Genomic DNA, 24,072 nt, shown 5'->3' on the forward strand with positions numbered 1-24,072 from the left:
CGAGTCCAGCTATGTTCATTACTTGTGTTATCAAAAATTACAAAAAGACCGGCGAAGCTACTGAAGTACTGAAGCTGCTTGGAGTGCAGTTCTAGCTTAAACCACGTTGTACTGACAAGCTGTACACAAACACGTTACCACGTAGGTGTACTAGTTGATCGACAGAGTTGCTTACCAAGTGTGTTCAACCGTTAAATTCCATTTTCCAGTTGAATTGTGAGGTCAACATCTAAGATGTCTTCAATTTGCGACGCGATTTAGTGTATCTGCTCGGTGAACATGCCAGCTTTGAACAACAAACAGCACGTGAACCCAAAAATAACCACTGCTTTGAAACTGAATACCAACGGGCCCAGAAGGTGAGGACGAGTGCTCATTGGAACGAGACCAAAGATTGGTTGGCAGATGTTGAAGCCGGCACCAAAAGGCTGGCGGACGTTTTAGCTGGGTGGAGGGCATTGACTGCCGTATGCATACATTGAATCGGGACCATCCAAGTCTTAGTCTGAGCGAGAGATTGGCACTCACATACACAGAGAACGTTTGAAAAACTCTCTATCGTTATTAGTTCAATGTTGTCGCGTCAAACAATGCATTTTTGGTCATAACCTTTTGACAAGTAATTATAGATTCGTGATGTTGGGGTTGTATGCACTGTAACCCTGCGAATCATTCGGAAACGGAAATGTTTTCATCCGCGTCCTGCGTGTTCAGGGAACAGATAGTCTGACTCAAACACCGGATGGATAACAGCGACTGTAGTAATATCACCTGTCCTTCAGATATCATAGCACAGTACGAACAGCGACATCTACATGGGATTGTAGTTTTGACCATTGAGAATAACTGGGTGTAGTTCGGTGTCTGGTGAAACACTGCCTTAATTTTTCAGTCGTTTGGAATTTGATTTTTAGCCTCATATTTTGGTACAATCACATGAGTGGGGAGTTTTGATAATAGTTAAAGGTGAGTGACGAAAGTTGATGTTGTGCCTTATGTAAATCAGACCTCTCGGTATCATGATGAATCCTCAGATTTTCGTGGAAGAAAAGCTGATGGTAAGGACTTAATACGCAAAATAGCTCTAGGTTTTTTTTCTCTGTTGTATTCTATCCTTTAGTGAAACGTGGAGGACCCCCTAAAATCCAGAGTTCTTTTACATGTAGTTCTTTTTTTTGGTTAAAAATGAACGTAGAGGTGCAGGCTCAAAAGAAAATGCAAATGACAAAAATTTTCAAATGAAGGAAATTCCAGACTAATAAATAATCTGGGAAAACATACTGGCAGGAATTATCTGGAGAGGAATTTATAGCAGAACTTGTTCAACCCCCACCCAGTGTAAGTATTCCCGATGACTTGAAAACCAGTAAGAGGGATCCGAGCGGTCAGCGGTTAACTACCGCAGAAAGTGGTTCCTTTATACAATATACCTTTTTTAGGGATTGTGCAACCAACCTTTATCCCTGCCCACTGAGGTATGGCTGAAGCAATGGGAAGCGGCGGAGATAAGATTCTCCGAGAAGCAGTTCGGCAAAATCTTGATAGGTGGCTCACAAAATTAGATTGTTCGAGAGATGTCGAAAAAAAGTTGGCGTTCAAAATGAAGTTCGTGGAGAAATTGCGAGACTCTCCGGTGGCTATTGAGACTGCACGAGCGAACGAACAACACTACGAAGTACCGACTGATTTCTTTCGTACGGTGCGTGAGCCTCTTTACTTTCGATATCGGTAACTTTTGGGCAAAAGTAAGCATTTAAACCCAAACAAGTAGTAGAATTGAGGTGTATTGAAGTATAACTGTACATGTGTCATGTGTCATGCTATCTTATGACCTATGTCATAATTTAAGTGAAGGGATTTCCAAATTCACTGGAAGTAATGCTGTTCTCCAGCCTGAGTACAAATTTATGTTTTCTTGCTTTCAAAGTTTTCTTTTAAGCACTGGTGATGTTAAATGGAAATTTCAAAACTTTGCTAGATAAGTATTTTTGACTGAATAATACCTAATAATAAATAACAAACTATTGCCTTCTTCATTTCTGCTCCCGCTTCCTGCCCTCTCCTGCCCCCTGTTCTCCTAGGCTCCCACCCCCCATCCCCCATCCCCCATCCCCTTCCACTTGCTATGGAACCAAATGTAATTTTTGCAATCCTAACTTAGTCACTTTCTGTTTTATAAGCATCTACCTTAACTTATTAAGCCTTGCTAAGAAGCTCATCCTAAATTAGTTGACACATTTGTAAAACTGAAAGTAGAACACTATTTTCTTACCCCCGAATCCCAAGTGTGCTACCCCATATGCAATCCCATCATAGCCAACCCAGTCATCAAAATGCAACCCCATCTGGTGGCACAACCCTTTAGTAAATAACTAGGAAGTACCTCTCTCTGGGTTATGGAATGGGGAAACTCTTTTAGTTAGAAGCATAAGAAATGTCAAGACAGAAATCTAAAGCCACTTAATGTATAAACCTATCTGTTAGTGCTTTCATACAGTATAACAGACACAATGAACTTCTTTTGTAAGACCTACTGGTGTGAGGAATCAAAATAGATAACACTGAAACTAAAGCAAAACCACTTATTGAAACAAAGTTTGGAAAGAATCACTTAATTTGGAATTCTGAAATCTTTGAGTGCATCAATTTGTTGGAAGAGATGCCTCAAAATGGTTGGTGCACAATTCAACCAATATTAGTTATGTATGATACTACCAAATTGTTACTCAAGTTAGATCTTTGTTGCAGGTACTTGGAAAAAGACTCAAATATAGTAGCTGCTACTGGCCAGAAAATGTCACAACACTGGAGGAAGGTAATTGGAACAATAATGCACAATTCAGTTTGGTGGTGGAGAGAAAGTGCAGCAATGAGAGAACTCACTTTCTACAGTTGTGGCTCCATATGATTCAATTCCTGGACCCATAGTCTCATTTTGGTTGAATCCCCTGTTTGTTCTGTAAGGGTTTTTCAGTCAGGCTTCTCCATTTTTCCACTCTTCTTTCCTTCTGACTTAGTAGCAATGGACATTAAGGGGTGTAGCTAGTAGCTTTCAACACCAAAATCCAATTCATCATCTGATTAGGATTGCTATTAGCTGCTTTTCATAAATAGTACAGTAGCTTGTTTTACAGTGTACTAAGTAAGGTTTGGCATCTTGGCAATAAACAAGAACTTCTTCATTCCAGAAGCATCTGATGTAACATATTGGTAACTTTGACATAGTTTCATGAAGACACATGTCAATCCTTGACTACCCTATTTTACCAAGATAATTTGAGTACAAAAAGGCTCCAAGCCTGTCTTAAGACCATAAATTTTTACCCTAAGTTCTGAAAACTAAGGGCTTTATCCTGTAATTTTCAATTAAGGTCTATTTTTGCAAATAATCTGGAGGAATTAATTGTGTCATTCTCAGCATTTGTTGTTCGGGACATATTTTCAATTGGTAAAAGTTGCAGATGATAATCTTATTTTACCAGTTTGATAGATGCACAATGCTACATTCCCTCTCCTTTCTTGGGATGATGATAATTCATTAAAACTAGATATTGTTGTTGGTTTTTAGCGGAGGACTCTATGCTTAAGCTGGTTTGTGAAAGAGCTAAGGTAGAAGATGGGAACTCAATTGTGGTATGTACCTTTGCATAAACCCATGAAGGACCTACTAGAGAAAGTTACTCACTGCTGCCCAAATGTGGGTCTGCAATAATTTTTCCAATGAAATGGAAACTAATGTAGGCTTTCAAATACAATTTTTTTTGTACTGCAACACTACCAAACCCACTGAGTTCTACTTTAGACATCTCTTTTTTTTAAGGGTTAGGAGGGAGATTGAGGCCTATTTTTAGTAACTTGAAGTTTTAGACACGAGGCATAAGACGGGGGGGGGGGGGGGGGCTTATTTCAATGTTTATGGTCTCTAGCATTTTAAATTGATCAGTTCAGAAAACTCACACCACCTGCTAAAAAACCAATGGCAGCTTGGTTACTTTAAAATTAATTTTCCTGTGCTCTAAGTCATTCACTTGTTTTGAATTTGCATCTCATGGGCTCCCTGTGATAAATTCCTTTTTTTTTTAGGCTGGCCATTGTGATCACTGTGTTTTTCAATTTTACAGTACTCAATCAAAACATGCTGTTATACCACCTACTTACATTGGAGACCCTTAACTATGTATGCACTGATAAACTGTGCTTCCAGCAAGCAGAAAGCCAGGCAACATGTATGTCTGTGAGGTGATAGTAATGCATATTACAGACAGAATTGTGAAATGAGAATTGTTTTTTGTTACACAGGACTTGGGCTGTGGATGGGGAAGCTTGGCTCTATGGTTGTGTGAACATTATCCTAACTGTACAGTGACAACTGTATCTAACTCCAAGACTCAGCGTGAGTGGATTGAATCTGAGGCTCAAAGGAAAGGTTTCAGTTCTAGAATTAATTGTATCACATCAGATGCCAATGTGTTCAACACTTCCTCAAGATTTGACCAAATCATCTCCATTGAAATGTTTGAGGTGAGAACTGTTACCTGTTTCACCTTATCCAGCACTGTATTTCAATCATGGAGCATTTTTTCAATATTTCAGTTTTGGCTCTATTCCTAACAAGGTAACATCAAAATTAAGGTAGGTTGAGGTACTGTGATGAAGTAGAAGGTGATTCAACTTTCTTACATTTTTTAGGAAATAACTTAATAGACATTTCAAGTCATTTTACATTCCTTTCTGGAAAATGCAAGCCGAAAAAACTTGGTTGGTAACTTACAGTGCAGCCCTCGCACGGTTAGTAAGAGGTATTTAGTAAACAACAGCATTACATAAAACCTATTCTCATGCGTGAATTTCTGCGATGTCTCATCCCAAAAGAGGCAGGGAACAAAAAATTATGCCCAGCTGCACAGTTTCTTGCTCTGTTGCGAGGGGAATCAATAAAACTATATTGTCAGTCTGATCACACTCTTACCACTCTGTTATATCAGACACAAAGATAACTTCCCCATGCAGAAGTTGATAGGTCTGTAAACACTTGGAGTCCTCACTTCTTAGATGCCATATACAATTTCTCGATATAGCTCAGATGTGTGCCATAGCTTCCTGAGAAAGTCAGAGAGGGTCATTACAACACACAACACAGTACTCACAACATCAGTATAGTGGTGCTAAAACGGAATTTGATAGGCTCAGGTTTCAGCCCGTGGAAGTGTACTTGTGCAAAATGTTTATCAATATAACATTCAAGTAGCATCATGTGTTGTGATCAATGATGTTCATAGCTGTACCTCATCATTTCTAGCTCAAAACATAGAATTCATTACCGCCTGGAAAATATAGTGCGAAGTCTCTTAGGAAGTGTAGAAGACATTCCTAGAGTGCCCTTTTCAATTGCTACTGAAAGAGTTTGAATTATGGGTTAATTTTCGATTAACAAAAGGCTTGACATTGGATCCTTTCTTACAGCACATGAAGAACTATGAAGAGTTAATGAGTCGAGTGGCCAGCTGGTTGAAGCCAGGAGGTTTGCTGTTCGTCCAGATTTTATGCCACCGCGAGTTCGCTTACAACTTTGACACCAAGAAGAATTCAGACACGGAATGGATGGCACGGAATTTTTTCAGTGGGGGCACAATGCCCTCCTCTGACTTACTGTTGTACTTTCAGAAGGATTTGGGTATCAAGCATCACTGGCAGATCAATGGAAATCATTACGCTCGCACTTTAGAAGCCTGGCTGGTCAAGATGGATAAACAACAAGCCACTGTGAGGGAGATATTCCGTACTACATATGGCGGCGATCAAGTAGATGAGCACGTTTTCAACTGGCGCATGTTCTTCATTTACTGCGCCGAGGTGTTTGCCTTTAGGGGTGGAAACGAGTGGATTGTGTCACATTACCTCTTTCAAAAGAACGTAGCTAGTAGTTTGTAGAATTCAAGTGTAAGGACAGCGTGGTTTTGGGTGGGAGGTGGGTGAAGAATGTCATACACATGTATCAGTCACGTTTTAAATAACATTAGCTCTTTCAAAATAACAAAGCTAGTAGTTTGTAGAAATCAAGTGTAGGGACAGCACGGTTTTGAGTGGGAGGTGGGTGAAGAATGTCATGCATATGTATCTGTCACGTCTTAAGTAACTGTACGGTATTGACCACGCTTGTTCGGTACAAAAATTATTTATAATTTGCCTAAAGGTTAACGCAAACATGGATTTCGTTTCATTGCGGAATAAATGCACATGGTCGTCTTAGTTTTATCTTTTTTGATTTTCTCCAAGACGTGCTTTTGCTTTACGTTACAACTCCATTCGACAAAAAGTTTTCCCGTTAAAAATGCTTTTGGGAGTTACGAAGCAAACCGGCTTAATGTACCTCGCTCGGGAAACATACAGAACACAGAGTTTGTATCAATTTCCCGCCCTTGGACTTAGCTGTGACATACCTTACTGTTCATTGTCACTGGCCAAAGGGAAACGAACCACTCTTCTTTGGTTTTGTTAAACAGCTATTAGAAAATGTGATGCTATTGTTTTTATCCACTTCTTTTCTCTACTCAGCAATAGAGTAGAGGCAATTCAGCCTCAGCAGCATGAGACTTATGGAGTTAGCGGTTGCTCTGCATACGAAAACAAAACTATGTGGGCTCTTTTAAAGGTGAAAAATTAAACTCGTAATTCGTGCCTTTCACTGTCTCCCTCCCGACTCAGTTCTTGTGGACCACGGTCTGATGATGTTGCATAGGACATTCAAAATAAGCAAAAAGTTTGGGCGCAATAATTTGTAGTGTACTTCTGCCCACACTAAGGAAAAAATTGGATGAGAACGAGACCAACATTTTTTTTCATTACCATGTTACAATAAGCAGTGAAAGGGAAAAAGCTTGGGGTAGGACGGTAGGAGGGCTTTGAATATTGTTGGAGATCACCGAGTTGTAGATGGCATATTTGTTGTCCTAATCTCAGCTGATTTCAATCAGTAGCCTCTGACATAAAGTGGCACATCTGAGACAGTCGCAGCCACTTTAATTCATTCTAATTTAAGGTGATACCAGTTTCAAGTGTGTATTCTACTTTTTAATGGATGCTCTTAAAATTTCGAGTGGTTTTCGTGAGGTACTTGCTCGTGGTTGTTTAACAGACGCACTGAAATACGTTATATGTTTAGAATCAGAGTTTTCCCGATGACCTCTATTCTTAATTATTCGGGGAAGAAGGCCTGAAGAAGAATTTTGTCTGGTGTTGTGACTGCATAGTACGGCTGGTGTCTTTGGTTCCTCAACAGCTTGGAGATCTTTGAAATTTAAACAGGAATAGACAATCATCTGATCTTGGTTGAATTTGAGTTTTGGTAGTGGTGGAAGGGGTTTGTGCCTAATCTTCGGCTTATAAAACTTTCCTAATATGTTCTTTGGTGACGGGCTAATGGAAGGCCCCCATTCGTTCTCCCAATCTTTGGTGTCTGAGGAATCCTGCAGGATGGACTGTGTTTCGCGTCGAGAGAAGGTCGTAAAATGCATTACATGCTTTGCTAGTCTGCCACGAAAAGGGAAAAGAACAAATATCAGTGATTGAAGACTGCAAGCTTAAGCTCTCTATTTGATGATACTGAGTTAAGTGCGGTGAGGCAGATTGGGGAACTCCATGTATGTAGGAGTCGATAAAGGAACTCGCAATTAAAGGGATGCGTCGTAACCTACTGCCTAATGCGAATATATCACAGTAACATCAGAAATACCATCTGGAACATGAGATGGTATGCCGCTTAGGGAGATGTTGCGGTTTATCTGCGGAAAAACAGGTCTAGCCTCGGCAGTCAAAGGGCCGTCAAACTATTGTTAACTTAGTAACTGCACAATAATCCGGAATCAGTCCCAGAGTTATATCATTAAGGACTCCTTGTGCAACTGCAGAGATGTCGTTGTTGATGGTGACATCGTTAAATATTTTCGTTTTGCCCGACAACGATACGTTTTAGTGAAATAAACCTTTTGCAGATGGAACGGGCATCAAGTGGAACGTTAGGTGTCTTATTTTGTTGAAGCGGATCATTGGAAGAGGACTAGTACGTGAGTTGATTTCCTCTCACTGAGGGAAGACTGACTTTGTTCATCAATTTCTAATATAATACTAGTTCTTGATATCAAAGGATCTTTTTCAAAGCTCTCCATCAAAATTCCAAAAACACCTCACCTCCATCTTGGCCCAGGAGAACTCAACATTCTTCTGAGGGTCTCGGCTGAAGCGATCCGTTGAATATCCGGCGGAAGTCGTCGTAATCCTTTGATTGCTTTCTCTAAATCCCATAATACTCGCTGACCAAACAATCCTGAATAATGCAGTACATGTATATGTAAATCATGTAACATTCATATCAAAGCGTCATGTGTGTAAATAGAATAAAAAAGTTGGTAAATTTTGCGCACAGTTGTGAAGAAAAATATGTTTTTCCTCTCGTTACAAGACAACAGACATCTATTTGTAAGAAACAATTGTTACTCCTCTGGTTTTTGATGAATCGTTCAAGTCTCAGAGAAATCAGCGAAAAGGTTTCTTTTAACCATGGTAATTTTATTCATCTATTAATTCTATTACCTATGTATCTTCCAGTTTGTGTCCATAACCTTACAGAAGCATCTTTGGAAGCACTAATGATAAGCTGACGGTTGTCTACAAAGTCTAAGCTAACAATTGGCTCGAGATGAGCTCTGAATGAAGTAACCAGTGGAGGTGGCTTTGTATCGATTCCTCCTGCTTTGCCAGGCTTTTGACTGTTCCTTCTGTTCCCTAAAGAAAGTTTCCTGGGCAGCGGTGCCGCTGGCTTCTGATCACCGCTACTTATACAGTACCACGATATATTCCAAAGCTGTGAAGTAAAGACAACCCCTAAATGTATTGATACAAGTTACTGGATTTGTCTCTAAACAGGGAGCGGTGTATACCGTTATAACTGTATGCTCGTTCACAGTCGTAGCTGCTTAAACTGTCAAACTCTGTTCCCGTGTACATTCGCAATTTCATTTTTCAATATTCTTGTTTTGCCTAATAATTTTGTCTCAAAAAATAACAATAGTCCTATATCAATCATTAACCTGGGAATGTTGTGTAATGAAGTGAAATTACAGTTGTACTTGTGAACGCGAGGTTGCTAAGAATTAAAAGCTGATGTTTAAAAAACTTTGTAGATCACTTCAGATCTTTTGGATTTGTACCCAAGATTTTTGCATTAGTTGTTCTTTGAAGAAACAATTAAGTAAGAAACGTGAAAGAGCAAGGAATTCCTTTCGTCAAAATTAAAAATCACTTAGTCAAGTATACAGTGCAAGACCAACTGCAAACATATTTTGTCCAGCTTTTTCCCCTAATGGCCTAAACTAGTGGTTGAAAACCCATAGATTCTCGGGCTACGTGTCATTTCAGTTGCATATCGGTTTAGTTGAGGCTAAGAGGGGTTTGTTACCTTTATAAAGCCAGCGGTGTCACCGGTAATGAGTAAACTATTGTCACCATTAGTTGTCATGGAGAGTACAGAATTATGATCACCCTGTGCAGCAGTAAAGTAACCCAGTAATCCTCCGCCACAGACACTCCAGGCCCTTACGGAACCGTCTGACCCCGATGTTAACAAGGTAGCCGTGGCGATGCTGTTTTCACGTTTTTCTAGAAAAATAACCTAAGTAAGGAGAGAATTAGTAAAGTAATGATTACTGCATTCTTTCTTAATCAATTAGCGTTCATTCCTTAATTGTTCATAGACTCAAGTGCTGAATCAATTTTTTAAAATAATTGTTACTTTACCTTATCTACCGATGAATCATGATAACTTTCTTGAGATTTCAATGGTGGTAAATCTTGAAGGTGGCTTTTCCTTTTTTGTGAACTTTCAAGTCTTTCTTTTTGCATGTTTTTGAGCCGCCCGACTGATGATGCAATATGGCGATTCTTCTTACTTGAGTCGGAATGTATACCTCTCTTTCTAGACATATCTTCCTGAATTCTCTTCTCTGTTTCGATCACTTAAAATATTAAAACAAGACTTAATCAAGTCGTGCATCTATGGGTTTCACCATGATTATGTGATTCAGCATTTCATTTGACTCAAAATGTTACACTCTATTCCGTTTGCGCATTTACCGTTCACTGACCTGAATTACAATGAGTAACGAGTCTTTTAACTTCTGCGGGAATAACAGATTGTGTTCTTTCCAAGCCATAGTCACCAGCGTGCAGTCGACAGTTAACACTTCCACTTTCAATGTTCCAGACTTTCACAAGGCCATCATATGAAGAGGTGGCCACTAAACCAGTCGGGTACATTGCAGCGGATAGAATGTCGTCTTCATGGAAATGTGGCCACACGCGAGGATCTCCTTCCTCCTCGTCACGGCAATCCCTGGACAAAAGAATTAAGTTAACACAACAACACGAAAATTTTCTTTTTCCCTGCATATTTGAACTCAGATCTCCAAATACATCTGCCGTGACGACAATAATCTTCCATGAAGCTAAAAAGATATATAACATTTCGTAATATAGATTCAAATGTACTATATATTTTCAATCTGTAACAATGATCTGGAAACTGGCAGCAATGTAATCATGAACGTGCGGCTGTCCTATGTTTTTATACTTACTTGTAAATGGTAACGTTTCTATTCCATCCCACTGTTATAATCTTCTGTTTAAAACACAGGATACCTGTTATCTGAGAAACCGGCCAAAACTTTGTAAATAAATAAAAGTTTGCTATTGGATACTACGAGGAATTTTCGCTTGTTCATAAAGAGGTTACTGAACTGTGAACATACAATGTGTAGGTATTCATGTACCTCTGGTTATGTTTGTGTTGGTTGCCATTTTTGCGCACCTATACTTTTGTGCAGAGAAGTGGGGTAAACTGAATAAGGCAAACAGAACATTGGCGAAACAGTAGACACCAGGAAGTTTGTTTTACCTCTTCATTGTCAACAGCTTGTAATTCGCTTAAACAGCAGCCATTATTAAAATTCCATATCCGTACAGTTCCATCTCTACCTCCAGTTATAAGTCTTCTCTTGGAAGGATCAAACCTCATGGCTGTTATTTCAGAGCTACCGTGAGCATTGGAAAACTGAATGATTTTTTCGCCTGTCTCCAGGCTCCAAACACAAACCACAGAATCATGACATGCGCTAACAACCTGTGCAGATAAATTCATGCAGAGTAATGTCAGTCAGAGTAGGAATCAACAATCAACAGAATAAGAGTAAAACTCTCCTTGTAATGCCTGAGCCCTGTAGATCATTTTCAACCCACAGTAGTCCCAAGCACAGTGGTCCCAAACACAGTGATTGGTCCCAAGCATAGTGGTTGGTCCCAAGCAATTTAATCTCCTATTTCGAAACTGAAGCGCGAGCTGCTAAGACAAACAAGCGATGTATACGCCAAGGAGTTCCTTCGTTTAACTTTATTTTTGTACTTTGAGTTACATTAATTCGTCGGTTACAGATGGCAAGTGGTTATGAAATTCATTTGCCAGGTGCATTAGACAGCAAAACCTCCAAGCGCTGGCTTTAGACTTGGACTCCCTTCCTTAATTGCATGCCGCTTGCTCAAACATCTGGCGACAGAGATTTCGTTGGCAGGATCATATGTGCACAAGATCTGCATATTAGTTGATTTTTGACGCCGTAACGATATCAGTGTATGTTGTGATTGATTACCTGATCAAACAGATCATTGTAAATAGCAGCACAGAGGGGTTTGAAGTGACTTGTGACGTCATGTTCCTCTGATGCCTCTTCCTTTTTACCCTCGATGACCGATAACTAACAATTAAACAGTAGGAACACAATAGTTTTAAAAATACAGAAGATTAGGACATGTAAGAGTCATTATTTTTTGTCTCTGGACAAGGTTAAAATGAATGTTACATCGTGAATGTCGCATTTAAAGCCATGGCCATACGTCGCACTATCTCTGAAAAGTCGGCAAAGCAACTATGCCAAGTGACACCTCACCAAAATTATCACAACCTAATAAATTACTTTTTCTGCATAATAATCAAGGTTAAAAGCTCCAGCAGAGGAATGTTAAGGAGAGGGAAAGTCGCCTAACGGATGATCTTTGAATTTACATTGCAAATAAAGACTTAAAACGACTCAGTTAAACATTTGCCCGCAATGAAAAGGTCGATATGGAATAGTATGTTCCTAATGTCGGATGATACTGAGTTGTATTGCAAAGAAGTGATTGTGTTGTCACCTGATTGGTTCCTAAAAAAATGCAGTGAGACTTTGAGTTGTAATACAGGCTGGTGATTACGTGAGGGCCTGGTAACAAGGAGCGCGCGGGAATGGTTTGTACACAGCAAAGGTCACGCATGTCCCATATCTTGATAACCTGTCCAAATAAAAATCAAAGAAGTCTCATCTTGAAATGAGTTAAATTCTACTGTAAGAGACAAATACACTTTTGTTCTAAAATCCTTTTATCCAGGGCGCTTTTTGATCAGGTGACGTGAATTATTCAAATTATTCAGAAGGGCCATTCAAAACAAAGGGAAAAAAATCACGAGGGAGCAATGAGAAATCCAACAGGATGCCTTAAACACGGGTGAACAAGTCGCGATTGGTTTTAATTTTTCCTTCCGATCGGTCTAGGAGATAGCTTAAGTTTTCTGGTCCAATCACGGGCGAGGCAAAATAAAACCGACGCTGTTCAATTTCGACTTTCGACTGCGCTAAAAAACTATGTTCTGTCCTCCGATCAAAACTTAGGAAGCGCGATATGCCATGAATAGTCTTGAATAATAGAAATTAATGAATACCTTGTCTTGAGCAGCGCTGATTATCTCTCCTTTGTCACTGTTCACTAAGATATGTGTCACTGCTGAACTGTGTCCCTTCAGCACCTAAAAAAAAATCGCAACATCATTTTATTGCTACTTTTTATCCCATTATAGTGATTTAATCAAACTTGCGGCAGGATTTTTACCTCACTTGATCTGAGGCATAGCTGAATTACACATCTCTGGAGTCGTAAATCTCAAGTCACATATTGACAGCTGGGTTGGGTCTTGTATTGCAAATAGACGGCGAAAGTTTAGGCTAAAGTCAAGTTCATTAATGGATCCTCAGTTCTAAGTCAACGATATGTTTGCGTTTAAATTCTTTGTTTGTGGCGCGTAGCTCGCACTTCAACCCAGGAGTAACACATATGGAAAAATATGCATCAAACAATAGTTCAGACAACGAAGCGAAGCCCAAGACAAATTAGAGAAGAAGGACAACCGGAGAGAAGGAAGTGTGCAGTGTTTATATGGTAATGGCCGACAGAACTGGTGACAGGAGTTTGTGTGGGCGTTATATGTACCAACATGCCGGGTGAAACTGATCAAAGAGGTAACACCTGGCTTATCTATAATGACAAATAATGACTCAGTGCTGTCATTTTGTGTGTCAGTGAACTTAATTGTCTCAAACTTACCGATGTTGCTTTGGCTGTAACATATGGATTCCACAGGCGGACGTAGTGATCATGGCCACCGGTTACTGACAGAGAAATATAAAGACACTGTAAGTAATTAAGGTTATCGACTGGAATGGAACAATACCAGCGTCTGATAGATGACCACGAAGATAACTGAATAGGAACAATGACAGCCAATAAACAGTTGTTGATCGGACTTTCTTCTTCTGCTTACCTATAACGTTCCATTCCTTGCAGTAATCAAACGAGGTGATGCCTTTGCGGATACGAAACATAGAGCTCCTTCAAAAAAGGAACCAATAGCGTTACAATACTAGTTTGTGAGAAAAACAATCGCTTTGTTCACCAGCTTATTTGCTTACTTAAGAATGCAGAATGCTAGAGACACCAATAATTAAGACCTCTTATGTTGATCGAAAATTGGAAAGACGTCTATAATATTTAAGTCTGGATTGGAGCTAACTAATTAATAGTTTTCCGAAATATATTCAAGGTACGTGAGCGTTGTTTAGCTCCAACATGCTGCCAATGAGTAAATACAACTTGAAACGAGGCAAAGGAAGCGATGATCTTAAATGTGTGTTAATCATGTGTTACTAACGTCTTTTTCCTTTCCACGTCTCCAAGGTACATGGAAGTGTTGCTGGCTGTAGCACAAGAGATAAAGCATTGTAACGAGGGGTAATATCTAACTTTACGAATCCAGTCCTCATGAAGATTCTGTAGAGTAAAATCAACAAGGTTACTCTTCCAGGTCACTCTCTGCTGGGTGCTCTTGGGCAAAATATACATAAACAGCATAAAAATTTCTTAGTTCACCATTAAGTTCGTAAAGAACTGTCTAAAGGGCTTATCAGCCTTATTGCCAAGGAAAATATTGTTAAAGTTCTTGGGATACTGGCAGGTATAATTATTTTGCAGAAGAGAGGGGGTTGGCAGCAAGGGTTTTGAACCTATCTGTTTCAGTGACCTAGCGGCCGAGGTTATTATAGTTTGAGAATTGAAAATGACGTCTTTTAACCCTTGTCTTACAAAGGCTTTTGAGTCTTCTTTGTCCTTATTGGCCGCTGCTGTTAGCCCTTAGAGACATCCCTCTTACTACACAGCATCAGGTTCCTCCAGGGTACAAATCTGTCAGTATAACCATGTTACAACGTATCCGTATCAAACATACTGTCACGTGATCACACGCTGGCAAAGTTCAGTGCACTATACTTACGTTAAATTGAAACAGTTTTATGTTTGAATATCTCCCTTGCTGAAGCTCCCATAGGGAAAATCGTCTGAAAGATACTGAAAGCAAAACAAAAAAGAGAGCAATTCCTGGTGATTGTGAATTTTGTATAATATGGGTAGTGAATAACAGCCTAGTTTACTCGGCGCAGCACGAACATTGTCGAGACTGAATAGAACTAAGAAATTTGAATGAATTACTTGGAAAAAGATGGCCGGCTCAGATATATATATATATATATATATATATATAGAGAGAGAGAGAGAGAGAGAGAGAGAGAGAGAGAGAGAGAGAGAGAGAGAATCCTTGCATAAATGAAGACGATGTAAATAGCTTGTAACGATATATATACTAAGACGTCAACTTGTTTTTATGTTTGACTAGACAACAGTTTATTATCTCAATTAAGGTCTAGTGGAAATCAAGCATACCGCTGGGAATCTGCTGTCCAAGGTTTATATCAAACAAGCAACCTGTCATTGCATTGAATTTCATCTGAAAACAGATCACTGAACCTCCAGCATCTCCACCCAACAAAATACCCTCATTTGACTTGGGTGAGCTGCACCTAAAAACGGTATGAACCTACAATGAAATTTATGTTTCTGGGATGCACTAAAACAGGAAGTTATACCTAGCTATGGCAGGCAAGTGACGGAAGTGTTATGACTTTATTTTCATTTAACTCTTTGCCTTCTAGAAACTTGAAAATTTTAAATTTCTCTTGTAAAATTTATTGGGTGTGGCTTTCGTACCAATACTAATATTTTGAATTATGAAAACAGCTGTTCTGCTGCTAGGCATTCGTTTTCATTTAAAAACCGCATATGCATTTCAATTAAAACGCCTGAAAAAAGCAAATGACAACGATTTACGAAAAAGTGGATCGTATCATTTGAAAAGGCTTCGTTTCGAGACAGTGGCGGATTTAGGGGAGGGGTCCCCACTCAGCTCCAGGTCTATATCCGCCACTGCGAGAGTGGATATAGGTGAAGGCGCTGACCTTTGAAAATGTGACGATTAAGTGTCACAAATTATCGCTTCCGTTGTCTTGGCGGTGTTGAGTGTATTTGTTCGGTTGATTATCGAAAACGTAAAAAAAAAAGCATGCGATTTCAAATTAGAGCGAATCAGAACGGAAAACAAAAGGGGTATGACAGACTGAACGAAAATATTTCGATTCTTTTTTTGAAGGCAAAATGAATACTTTTGAGAGCAAAGTAGAGTATCTGGAGCCTAAAGCTACCCTCAATGCTTACCAGTAATCCATTGTAAGTACACAGTAATCCAAACTGCAGATAACGTACTGTTTGTCAAAACTAGTAGCAGCACAGTCATAAAATGCTAAAAGGAAAACCAAATAGAGAGGGATGAATTTTCCGCGTGATATTCCATTGAGATACTAAGAACTGCACACAAGATCTCACTAACTCCATGTCAATACTTTATGATTGCTCCTAATTTCAGTTCTTGTCGGGTTCAGCCAGTCACTTTGATGAAGCATTAGAATAGGTAGAAAAGGGAAGAGGACGTTTTAAACAGTTTTTCATGTCTTTCACCCATCAAAATTTACTGTCCGCTTATTTGATGGGGAACTCAAATTATTTAAGCTGATCAGTAAGGTTTTATCAACTAAGTTGATAATGTGAATTGGCCACCGTAGAGAAATTCTAAAAGCTGACGTTTCGAGCGTTAGCCTTTCGTCAAAAGCGTTGAAGCTCATTCGCTCTGAAGAGGGGCTAACACTCGAAACGTCAGCTTTAGAATCTCTTTCCGTTGGCAAATTCACATTACAGTTTCCTTAGAAACTAAGGCCCTTTATTGATTTTTACAGACCTATCTCTCTGTCCGCCGTTGACAAAGCAAGCTTCTTGACATTTGGCAATACAACACAGTCTGTAATCCATACATTTTTGCTAGCTTTACCCTCGTGCCCTAACTAAAATAAACAAAAAGAGTATGACAACATGATATATTCTGCCACACCTATTACTCTTCTCCTCTTCGAAATAACGTTTGGAGAAAATGGAACCTTTTTCTTACACCTACGGTAAAACACAACGTCTCTGAACTATATTTCATCAAAACAGCTTTTATCCTAATTGCAGGTAATCTCCTGAATCGACTCCTAGAACTTGTCAAGTATGTAGATGGAAATTTTCTGAACTTTAGTTTTCTTTACCTTAATCCCTAGTCTCTGAATAACCTCTATTCCGCTAAAAAGCAGCGATCGAAGAGTATCCCCGCTAGTGCACCCAAGATATATCCTTTAAGAGGGGTTCTGCTTTTCCCATAACAGTGCTCAGTGCTTTTACTTAATTGCAGCATAATGTGTCACTTACTGACAGAGTTCTTTGAGGATATAGGTCCATGTTCCAGAAGTGCAAAGTCCCTTCCTTGCTGACGGACACGTATCTTCCCCCATTGCTGTCAGTTGGGTCATCAGTGCCGTGTGACAGTTTAGGAAGGTATGTTATTCGTGTGATTGTGTCACGATGAGAACTACGATCAAAATGAAGCAAGAGGTAGCAAGATTGTTTAAATCAGCATGGGTGGGTGGGCGGATCGTGCGTCGTAAGTTGTGAGTAGTGGATCCTGTGAAGAGTGAAGTGCATCGAGGGGAGGAAAGGCCGACCCTTGAAATGTCAGCTTTCTAAAATTCGTGTATAGCTATTATTATATGATAATAGTATGATAATGTAATCATTATCATGCTTTCATTAATATTATTATTATTAGTATTAATATTTCATCACCGCTGTAGAGTTCGTTCCTCTTGTTTGGATATCTTAGGTATTAGCTAATTTTTTTTTTCCACCGGCAAGCACATCATAAACCGTGCCGTATGCGCATAAGTACACTATGTCTAAATAAACCAGCTGGGTGCAGCTTAACCCTTTGTATACCAAGGGGGGTGGTATTTAAATCTCCCCGTTCAAAACGTCCAAATCACAAAAAGCCTCAAAATTCGCCCAAAAACAAGCTCGATGGAAGAAATCCTCGAAAAAACTAATTAACGACTTTATGTAATTTACATTGAAATGTAGTATTAGTTTCCAGCCCCTCAAAGTGCTCTTTTCAGGCCGCCCGAATGGGGTCTGTATTTAAGTGGCCATATATGGCCACTTGGTACGCAAAGGGTTAACACCTGATTCTCTGTGCACTTCATAGAAGTGCCTCGAACCTTGGTACGCAACAGTTATTATGATGGAGTTTCTGTCTCTATGTCATCGTAAGAGTTGTGTTACTATTTTAATTCATGATAAGAACATTACCTGGGAACTTCTTTAGCTGGATTTGGGAATTCCATCTGCAAAGATAAAAATTTTCACCGGGGGGCTTTACATGCATAAGAACTTTTAAGTTCACGCAAGTCTTTATGTATTGGATCTCAAATTGTTATTCTTTCCTGAGAATACCTCATTACGATATTCTGCGATCCCAAATGAAGCCGGCTTCAGATTCATCTGGTAACAGTTGATTTAGTTCCCATTTTCCAGCCCTCACGAACTCATTGCCTATGATTCAGAGGGACCCAACTGGATGGGGAAGAATAAATGATCACTTTGAAAACGGCGCTTAGTGTTAATCGCACTTTGTGGTTGGTTTATAATTCCGTTTTTGCCTACAATCCCAATAATTTATTTTCCTGAATGCCATAAATGACATCGAGAAACAAATTTTTACCAGATCTAAACGTTGTTCACTTTTAATAACCATTCTTATACAGATTCCAGTGCTAACGGGCTGCAGTTACTTCTCTACAAGACTTACTATGGAGGTGCTTACCAGCCCCAGGTAGGGGAAGGTTAGGGCAACTCACCTCTCTGTCTTCACTGGTCATCACATCTTTTAACTGAGTCTCCAACAACATGTAGGAACAAAATTCCTCCTTAAATTCAAAATGAAAGGAAATACGCTCGTCAATGGCCTACTTTAGTAGTGATTTTGCCCTAAAATTTTTTATGTCAAATTTCGTATCTTACCCAGTCTACTGTTCCATCACAGTTTGCGTCAACCTTCATGAAGGTGATAGCCAGTTGATTATCATCAGGCTGCAAGTTAACAGAAAAGCAAGAAACTGTGCTTTTGATTCATTTTGGATACAGTATCAAATAGGAGAAAGGAATCGTCACAAATAAATTACTTAACAATAAAAAGTATATATACATATATAAAAGCATTGTCTTACCACTTCACCTTTACTAGTCATAGTTTTGATCATGGCCTGGCGAAACTCGTCCATATCCAGTCCCCCGCCGCCATCTTCATCAGCTTCCTAAAAACACGATGATAACCGGAAACCTGTTATCACTTACCGGTCACTGCTTTTGCATTTCACATTTTTCACTTGCAACCATACTTTTGATCCAGGTGTGAGGGAAAAAAAATGTAGCGCAAAAAACTGATCTTTCTCACAAAAATACACCAATGAACAAACCTCGAATATCTTCTGCAAAGTTTCCAGATTTTTGTTGTTCATCTGATCTTCCAGTTTGACCATGGCTGGCTTGGTTGGTTCATTCTCAGCCTATTAAAACATTGATACGCAGAAGCGAGAGAACTTTGTAGATGCAACATACTTGTTTAGAAAATGCTCACTATGTTTTTAGCACTCTTCCTGTGACGTTAAGCCTTGTTTTTCTATTTTAGGATATTTTTATCTTAAAAGCTCAGGCCTCCAGCTCAGACGTCCACTCGTATGGGGGTATAAAGTGAGCTAAACCAGATCGGAAATTCAATCTGCATGAAAAAAAGCCAAGAAGTTTGCGACGATAAAGTCGATAGATGTTCAAAGGAAGGGCATAGGTTTTCGAGAGGAAGTATTACAAGCATGACTAAGTACTTTACAATGTTTTTTTTTTCTTTTTGGGAGTGAAATACGCCCCTAGAAAATAAAATTATTGAGAAGAAAGCTTTGCTCTTGCGTTACAATGTCGAGCAACAACTTCTGACTCATTGTTAAGACGCTTCCTACAGGAATTTAAAAGTCAGAGAAGTTTCAATTCTCAGGAAACATGTTCCAGATCTGTCATACTTATTAAATCATCACCTTGCTAGCAGCTCTGGAAGTTTTTAATTCACGTTGCACGACAGTAGTGTTGTTCCACTCTTCTGCATCCTCGGAGCTAGAAGTCGACCCATCGTCATTGTCTGACAGTTCTTCGTTATCTTCCTCCTCAACGGGAGAGAAAGTTAACGGATCATTTGCTTTCTCCTCTTCCATTTCAGCTGACCTTATTTATCCTGAATTCGACTCATTCACAAGTGTGTTACATCCCTGTGACATCACAGAAGAAGAACCTGCGAGACTTCTCACATGTGCTCGCGCACAACTGCCTTGTTGATTGCACAACTACAAGAGTATTCTTAACATTCGTGGCATAATAAAAACGCAACGTGATAAAAGACTACAGTAGTAGAAGAGAAGAGAATTATACAGCTATTTACGAATTGTCGTAGTTTCCTTCTTCCGCAGGATTATGACAATTATACACAACTAAAGATATACAAAGATCATGATTCGCCACCAAAAATATGCTACTCTTTATCATCCTCTGAGAGTGATAAGGACCGTTAATTGTTACGTATGGGACGGCCCCTCGTTGTTTATCACTGTACAGGGTATCGTTAGCTAGTCGGTTTACAACCAGTTATAGTCAGTCGCTCAAGGCCCTGCAAGGGGCTCTGGGTACCAGCATGAGCCAGACGAGGCCTCCAGCGTGTAACACCATATTCCACCACATAGGTAAAACAGACTGGTGTGTTGGATGACATGAGAAATTCGCTATTGTGGTAAACTTTGCAAGTGGTTCTGAAACGCGTCTTTTTGTATAATAATTAAAGCAGATTTTCTAGGCAACGAGGGCTTCACTGCAAGTACTTCTGCCAATACAGAAAACTGAGTGGTAGACGACAAACGAGAAACCATGTATAGTCATATTCCACCGAACGCCTTGACTTCTCCACAGGTGGTGCGAACTAATTTGAGTTGTTTTCTGTTGCTGTAGTTGATAGAAACACTCAAGAATGATTAGTTAAATATTTTACTTAGGCCATTAGTACTAAGGTAACCACAGTGAGCTTTTCAAGTTATTCAAAGCACGCTTGGATGTTTATTATAATTTTGTTTCAGGGAAATGAACAAGTTGTATTTCTGGCAACTTCCCCTGGGTTAACTTCATCTTATGGACCAGCAAATCCAATGCCTTCAACACCAATGCAGTTTCCAGCCCAAGGAGCTCCTCAACTCACTGGCATATCTGTAAGTAACAATTACATGTAGCACGTGTTGAAATCTTTTATTTAACTACAGCGTATATACCAGCATTTCACAATGAACCGTGCAGCAAAATTCAGTTAGATGATGAGAATCAACCGAATAATAACACAGCCAGTTCTCTACAGTCTTGTAGTTGATGAGGTTAGGCTTTAAGTGTAGGTGTTTGTTTTTTAAAATTTTATGAAAGCAGAAAGTTATTCAACTTATTATGAGCATCATTTTAAACTCTTTCCTCCCTTTCCTGAAAAGCCACGTTTATTCACAGAGAAATTAAAGTAATAATAGCTTTGAAAATAGGTGGTTCACTCTGTTGGTGCTGTGGATGCTAACTGTAATAAGATTTAATATTATTGGTCGCATTCAGTTTCCCTTTGAAAGAATTGCCAGTAAGGGAACATTGTTTTTTGTACCAAAATCTTGTCTACATTTGTTTCAAGTCCTCAGCTGCATATGGTTGTGGCCCGGTAATAGGGGTACAGGTACCCATGTGGACACATGTACCACAAACATCTCCTACAGTCGTGGGAAACATGATGCAGTACCCAACACAGCCCTTGCAGTACCAAGCCTGTTACATGTCTCCTGTGCAGCATTCTAATCATGGAATGTACTTCAATAATCAAATGCAGCCATACAACATGGTACCACATCAGTATGTTCCTGTACCCAACAGAGGATTCAGACAACATTTTCCTATGGGGCAACCACCAAATGTACCCTATGCAATACCTCATGAGTGTGTGCCAGTTGCCAACTCTGGGTTTGCCTACCCTTCTGGAGGGATGGTTCATCCTCAGTTCATACCACCTGACCCACATGCAAGGGAGGCAGTGTATGAGATGTCCATATTTCAACAAGCTCAGTATATTCCCCAGTATCCTACATCAACTCATCAACATCCACAGATATCAGCAGTTGTTCAGAGAAGACCTGGGGTTGTTAATCAGCCAGCATATTTTACTAGGGAGGAGCTAGAGGTACAAAAATCACTTCCAAACTCAGAACAGCAGGGAGGGGTAAATGCTGTTCATTTACTACATGAAGAAGAGTCTACTGGGGTGCACAAACCTGTTAGATCTGATGGTAATTCAGCTGCCAGTTTGTGTGAACAGGCTCCAGCTCCTTCACAACAACACATATTAGAAAATACAGAATCTATTCAATCTCCACACCATCACATATTGGACTGTGTAGAATCTGTTCAGGTTCCAGGCCAACAGATGGTGAACAATTCAGAAACTATTCATTCTCCTTCACAGCACTTGTTAGAGAGTACAGAATCCATTCAGTCTCCACACCAGGACATGTTGGACAGCTCTGAATCCACACAGGCAGATGCTACTGTTTCACCAAGCCAAATGACTTTAGTACCCAGTCCATCATCTTCAGATGGTGTTCAAACAGTGTGCAGTAGCCCAGTACAGTCACACAGTGAAGAAGATGAACTGACAGTTGCAGAAGATGACCAAATTCCAACTAAAGACATAAGTGATGATTTAGCTCTCCATCAATCTCCAGTTGAAGTAAACAATGCAGATAATTTTGAAAGGCTGAAGCCTGAGCAGCCCTACGACAGTGCTTCTTTCAAGCCAGAAAAGTGCAATGCAATTGCTCTAACAAAACCCTTACTGAAAGAAGGGATGTATGGTCCTCAAAAAGGGGAAATAAGTGGATCCTCCTCAGTGAGTCAGGAAACTGAACTTATCCCTCAAAATGCATTTGATAAGCACTCTACCCAGCCTTACATCTCTAGAGAAAGTAAGGCTAATCAGATGCATTACCATTACCACCGATCAATACGATCTCTTATTGACACACCTGTATATGACACTGCCCACAGTAGAGTGCTCAGTCAACTTGCACAACCTGATGCTTCCTCAGCTCAATCCCATAATGGAAGCCAAGGACGCCCTTTGACAACTCACTTCAGGCAACTGTTTAAACCCATTCCTCACAGTACCACAAAGAGTGCAAGGAAAGATGATGGAAGGAGTTGAGAACACAAATGAAGGGAACGGTTTGATTTGAGTTGAATACTGTAAATAGTAAATCAGTAGTGTGCAACCTTACAATTCTGTTCATTACTAAACTATTTGCACAGTTATTTGCAAGCTTAATCAATGTTCAGTTTTGACATAGGTTAGGGGTTAATATTTCCCTAAATGTATGCAAGTCTTGTCAAAAGTTACTTTGTTCCTCTACTTTCATTAATTTAAAGGATTTGGTTGGATTGATTGAGTTAATGTAAGACTAAGGATAGAGGCTAGCTGCTAGAACTTATCCCTGTTTTTGGCAAAAAAAAAAAGCAACTAAGATTCATTGCAGTGGTACCCCCCCCCCTCCCCTGAATAGAATGTAAGTTTGTATCAGGTTATCTCTTCATTTTTTGAGGTTTCCCTGACAATTTTCTCCAGGGTAGAAAGAGAAAATTTTCTTTCTCATGGCAACTTTAGCACCTTGAAACAGTTTTTAAATGAGGATTGTAAAACCACATCCAATGTAATTTTAAGGAGCCTAATAAGGAAAAAGGAATTATTGTAAGGAGCCAACAAGTTAAAACAAGTAAACTGCCCTAAGTGCCAGGAAACGACAGTGACTAAGTTGCAACTGGTGTTAGTTTTGCATCTCTCTCAATCAATGCCTTCTTTTGACACTCGATGTACAAAAAAATTGGTCTAGTCTCTTGATTTCTTTGTGTATGACTGTATTGCCAGTGGGCTGTTGGTCAAATGTAGGATTCATCAACTGAATCTAATCCAGGAAACATCCCAGGCTTTTAATAATAGCATAAACTATGATTTTCCAAACAAAACAATTTATGTGCATCATTGATGATGGAGTGGATGAGGATAATGAGTTTTGTTTTGCAATAAAAGTTTTTCATGCAGAAGCTTGGTGATCTGAAATATAATTGTCCTTTGTGGAGACAGTAAAATTGTTTGGTTGGTCTTTTTGTCTTGAGTGTTCAGGCAGCAATTAGTTTAAACAACTTAAGTGCAAATCTTTGACACAGATGGTGATTCTGATTTCTATTAATCATTCAATCCAGTTACCATGATTAAAAAATCCTTTGAGCAACCTAATAATATAC

General features: G+C 39.5%; 3 protein-coding genes across 4 annotated transcripts; 2 read left to right on the forward strand and 1 right to left on the reverse strand.

The window, feature by feature from the left end:
• The first annotated feature begins 427 nt into the window (after positions 1 to 427).
• Positions 428 to 6,249, forward strand: LOC113673612 (uncharacterized). 2 transcript variants are annotated; one of them, XM_089192260.1, is made up of 6 exons: positions 428 to 966; positions 1,440 to 1,699; positions 2,749 to 2,815; positions 3,569 to 3,633; positions 4,300 to 4,521; positions 5,464 to 6,249. In XM_089192260.1, exons 2-6 carry the CDS (start codon positions 1,478 to 1,480, stop codon positions 5,929 to 5,931), a joined length of 1,044 nt encoding a protein of 347 aa, XP_089048386.1. In that variant the 5' UTR covers positions 428 to 966; positions 1,440 to 1,477; the 3' UTR covers positions 5,932 to 6,249. The 2 variants fall into 2 exon arrangements, with proteins under 2 accessions (XP_089048386.1, XP_027045819.2); XM_027190018.2 differs by lacking the exon at positions 428 to 966 and having other exon boundaries at positions 1,407 to 1,699.
• Positions 6,250 to 7,004: 755 nt separating this feature from the next.
• On the reverse strand, positions 7,005 to 19,972 carry LOC113673610 (cilia- and flagella-associated protein 337). The gene is made up of 25 exons (XM_027190010.2): positions 19,752 to 19,972; positions 19,140 to 19,229; positions 18,891 to 18,977; positions 18,685 to 18,753; positions 18,522 to 18,590; positions 17,974 to 18,008; positions 17,041 to 17,200; positions 16,535 to 16,637; positions 15,958 to 16,042; positions 15,130 to 15,266; positions 14,684 to 14,757; positions 14,066 to 14,184; positions 13,679 to 13,746; positions 13,462 to 13,526; positions 12,803 to 12,886; positions 12,238 to 12,375; positions 11,697 to 11,801; positions 10,949 to 11,173; positions 10,629 to 10,699; positions 10,140 to 10,387; positions 9,793 to 10,010; positions 9,455 to 9,667; positions 8,590 to 8,860; positions 8,188 to 8,323; positions 7,005 to 7,530 (listed from the first exon to the last, which is right to left on the reverse strand). The coding sequence occupies exons 1-25, from the start codon at positions 19,923 to 19,925 to the stop codon at positions 7,065 to 7,067; spliced, it is 3,510 nt and encodes a 1,169-aa protein (XP_027045811.2). The 5' UTR covers positions 19,926 to 19,972; the 3' UTR covers positions 7,005 to 7,064.
• Positions 19,973 to 20,840: 868 nt separating this feature from the next.
• On the forward strand, positions 20,841 to 23,913 carry LOC113673604 (uncharacterized). Its single transcript, XM_089192262.1, has 2 exons — positions 20,841 to 20,963; positions 21,419 to 23,913. Exons 1-2 carry the CDS (start codon positions 20,904 to 20,906, stop codon positions 22,976 to 22,978), a joined length of 1,620 nt encoding a protein of 539 aa, XP_089048388.1. The 5' UTR covers positions 20,841 to 20,903; the 3' UTR covers positions 22,979 to 23,913.
• Positions 23,914 to 24,072: the final 159 nt, after the last annotated feature.

This window comes from Pocillopora damicornis, chromosome 13, assembly GCF_964200805.1.
Source record: "Pocillopora damicornis chromosome 13, jaPocDami1.2, whole genome shotgun sequence".
In the NCBI taxonomy this organism is placed as follows: domain Eukaryota; kingdom Metazoa; phylum Cnidaria; class Anthozoa; order Scleractinia; family Pocilloporidae; genus Pocillopora; species Pocillopora damicornis.